At 30.0% G+C, this 4,392-nt stretch overlaps 1 protein-coding gene across 1 annotated transcript in view; it reads left to right on the top strand.

Moving 5' to 3' along the window:
• Positions 3,433-4,392, top strand: part of LOC105162094 (2-alkenal reductase (NADP(+)-dependent)) — a gene marked incomplete in the record, with an annotated part of 2,356 nt that continues 1,396 nt past the window's right edge. Inside the window, 2 exon segments of the mRNA XM_011080031.2 lie at positions 3,433-3,715; positions 3,963-4,143. Of these exon segments, the coding sequence (XP_011078333.2) occupies positions 3,482-3,715; positions 3,963-4,143 (415 nt within the window).

The following is a 4,392-nucleotide window of genomic DNA, read 5'->3' as shown; positions in this document are numbered from 1 at the left end:
CGATCTAATAATTAATTTTTTTTCAATTTTATTAATTAAACAATTCTCTTCACTTTCTATCAAAAAAAAAATATAAAAAAAAATTATATGTATAGGTAATAGAGTAAATAAACATAAAATATATACTTTTTTGTCTTTTTGGTTTTATACGTTTACTTTTCTGCCCAATTTTGGATGGAAAAAAAATTTGACTCCAAAAGGGTTTCATATATATCGAGTTTTACTTCACCTCCATCTATTCTTTCTTACCAAACACCAACATATTCTTATACATATATTTTTTCCCACTTCTTGAGAGGAGTTCATTTTATTATAATTTTGAGTGCTATTTTGCTATCTTTTATGGCTAAAATGCTTTTGATCAAGTGTCATAATGCAACATTAGCTTATAATGGATTGATGAAATGAAGAAAAGACAAAGAAGCCAAAATAATGAGTTAGGCATGCCCACACGTAAACATGCGGGAATGTGATTGAAAAAGAAAAGTCTAAGACATGAATGTTGGAAGGATTTGAAATTGATTGGGATACCTTAGGATGGTTGGGAACTATCTTTGGTGGAAGTATCTCTTTAGGACGCACAAAATATTTTTCTAGTCCTATAAAATAAGGAAAAAATTATTTTTGGTACCACAATTATGGTAGGTGATGTTTTTAGTCCCACAAAATTCAAAATCACGCCTTTTTAGTCCAAAAAAATGTGATTTTGCGATTTTTTTAGTTCCAAACAACGCCTTTTTAGTCCTAAAATCACAACGCACGTTTTTGGGACTTAAAATGTGTGATTATGAGTTTTATGGACTAAAAGCGACATATGCCATAGTTGTGGTACCAAAAGAATTCTGTCATTGTTTTATGGACTAAAAAAATACTTTGCCCCTTTAGAATATTAGTTTTAATTCCTTAAGTATTTTAGCTTAATTAGAAATCTATTTGTTTTAGTTTTAATAGGATTAGATAACTAGTAAATATAAATGTTGATGTAGTTCATCATATGAACATCTTTGGATCTTAGATACTTGGATCTCTCTTCTCTAAAAATTCTAGTGTTTAATGAATTTTCTCTCTTTTCTTCTTATGTGTTCCTTCGTGAACATGTCTCGCTAATTTTTGTAATTTCGGTTAAAAATTCGGTGATTGTTTAATTCCAATGAGTTGTGAGATCTAATTTATGCTTTATACTTTCATTTATATTGGTATTTGTATTATTCTCTAGGATTTTATTACGAATAATCTGAATTATAAATGATAGAGCCCATTGTTCATTCTTAAGAATATTTGCTTCGTAATTATCTTAAAAATTTAAAAGAAGGGGCACTTCTTCCTAGGACCATAAAAAAGCTTCATGAATCATGGTGCTATATGAAACGTTACTTCATATTCTTCCTCATGGGGCCAAGTCGAAGTTGTATTCACAATTTAAAAAATAAAAAATAAAAAATCACATGCAATTTCTTTTAACTTATGCAAATCACTTTTTCCATCTCCCTATTTTTGAATACACACTCTCCACTAGTTAAAATCATATCATTCAACTTTCAACTTAACAGAGAAGAAGAGTTTGCTCCCTCTTATGTTATAATTCTTTACTAAATTTCTATTACTTTTATCTTTATTAATTTATGTATTTTAATTTTCAACCAATTTGTTCTTTTATTAGTTTTGTAATTATTTTTAATTTATTGGATAAAGTGAGTTTTACTTTCTACATATTATTTTATTCAAGTCTTTCAAGACAAATAAAAAACTTATATATAAAAATTGATTGTAAAATGTATGATTACATAAATGTATGTTTTAATTTTTAAAAAATGGATAAATCTGATTAATTTGCAATGATTATTAAATTTTGAGATGAAATTGCAAAACTAATCCCACAGTGTAGAGCAATTTCAAACTTGACTTATGCTTTATGGAATTTTAAATTTAACCCCATGTTTCTTTAAAAGTTGCCAAAAACAACGCCAACACTACCGAATGTTAAAACTAATGATAGAGAACCCATGCGAAAGTCGCGCGTACGGATAAAAAAATTAATCGATGATTAGTTTTAACATCGTCATTTAGTGGGAGGAGACTTTTTTTTTGGCAATATTTTCACCTCTTTTTATAATTTTTGACGAAACATGGGATAAAATTTTAAAATCTCGTAACACATGAAATCAAATTTGAACTTATCCTAATGTTTTAGAATAATTTATGCTTTTACTAAATTTTAATAGGGCTAAGCTAAGTTTCAAACATCGGCAATACCTTTATTATCATCAACATGATCGCCACCACCACCAACCCCCTAAACACATAGGAATTACCGCTACTATCTCCAATTATCTCTCAAAGTAGGGAAATGTTTGGCCGAATAGCTTCAGCCACTTTTAATTAATTATATTACTGAATAACCGTTTCACATAAATGCTTAAATATTTTAAAGTCAGAATTATTTAATATTTAGTAATGCTTTCTATATGTATGGATGTATAGGTTTCATTGATTTTTCAAAAGGTTCAATTGTATTTTTAATCATATTAACTATAGTGATTTGTATTTTGATCTTATAACTTATTAAAATAGCAATTTAATCCTATATTATACTTTAAATTTTAGCGATTTCTTGACAAAATTGACTGGAATATTAAAAGTTAAAAATTGGCTGGAATTTTATCCTAAAATCACGAAAACTAAAAATGTATAAGACTAAATTTACCTGAGTAAATTGGGTACCAAAATGTCAAAAAAATTATAATTACGAAATTAAAAATATATTTAAACCTTATTAAAAATAAGTACTTTTTCCCCCTAGATAAAAGATATAGTGAAATCTGAACCAAATAATTTTGGTTTGTTCTTATGCATTGTGGATCTAGAATTAAAATTAATAAAGAATAAAGATGTCTTCAAAATTATTATCTTTAACAGATATTATAACAATAGATCCGCATCTAGACCAGTTTATAAAACTTATCGAAACACCCTCTATCTTCTACTTTCCTCTGCATACAATCTTTTTGACAATTAAAGTTTTGGTTCGAGCAGTGTTTCAGGTAGCAGCTGTCGTATATCCGCTGGACTGTTTTGCTTTCTTTACATTAAAAACATCATCATGTGATGAAAAAATTCTAACTCGGGCGGAACCAATTATATAACAAGTGTAATCGATTGCTACACAGTTTGGAAAAAATGATAAATCTTTTGTCAAGTGTATTACATTTGTAATTAGTTTAGTTCGGCCAGACTTAATTTGAATAAGAATTTTGTCCCGTGATAATTCTGTGGGTTAATATACAATACTCCAATTAGTAGACATATATACTACTAGATTCAGCTAGATATTGGCAAACACTACGGCTCAACAGCTTTGCTATTTCTACACGGTTGGAGGTTATTTAATGCCAAACCGAGTGATTCAACACAATTTAAACACGTACATGTTATTCTTGCCTATTCCCGTACAGGAATAGAATCATTTTAAAGTTGAGTTCACATGAAGAAGATGGAGCTGCCTAACAAGCAGATAATATTGAAAAATTACGTACAAGGTTGGCCGAAGGAGAGCGATTTTGAACTGAAAATGGGAGTGGCCAGTACAGAAATTCCAGAGGGATCAAGGGGAGTGTTTGTCAAAAATATTTACTTGGCCTGCGACCCTTATATGTGTCATCTCATGCGTTCCCAAAGAAAATCTCTTTTCATACTAAATTCTATCGTCCCTGGAACTGTAAGATTATGTATATTAATTCCGCTTAGTTATAATGTTTTCTAAAAATTGTAAGGGAATTATTTTAGCTTGAATCAGGTTTAGCCATAGTACAACAACTGATCACATGGCAAATGAATCTATGTATTACTACTTTATAGTATAGGAAGAGCGACCGATTACATGACAAGTGTATTAATACTTAACATACGACTGGTTGGTTGTGGCCAGAGGTGTTCGAGCTAAATTTAGGTTACTTGTATGTTAGGTGATCAAGGGATGTGGAGTGGCAAAGGTGATCAAGTCCGCATATCCGGAGCTGAAAGAGGGAGATTACGTTTGGGGAATAATCGGATGGGAGGAATTCAGCCTGGTTCTTAATCCTGAAATGATATTAAACAAAATACAAAACAAAGATGTCCCTCTATCATATTATGCAGGCATTTTAGGTACTGTGCATTTTCATTTTAATTCAGCAGTATTTTCACTTAGTTGAGTTGGATGGAGTTTAATTTACCGCATTTAATATGAATTGATGCTTCATTTGTATTCAAGATCGATATCGTATTGCATGAAGATATTATTATTAACAGGTGTTTGATATGGTACGATGATGAAACAACAGAAACACGTACGACCTGGGACACGTACGATTGATGTATATTTGTCCTTGTATTAGTTAGCCTGTAATAAATAAG

Source organism: Sesamum indicum, linkage group LG1 (assembly GCF_000512975.1).
Source record: "Sesamum indicum cultivar Zhongzhi No. 13 linkage group LG1, S_indicum_v1.0, whole genome shotgun sequence".
Lineage (NCBI taxonomy): Eukaryota > Viridiplantae > Streptophyta > Magnoliopsida > Lamiales > Pedaliaceae > Sesamum > Sesamum indicum.
Note: the sequence above shows the minus strand (reverse complement) of the source record. Positions and strands in the feature narration are given on the sequence as shown.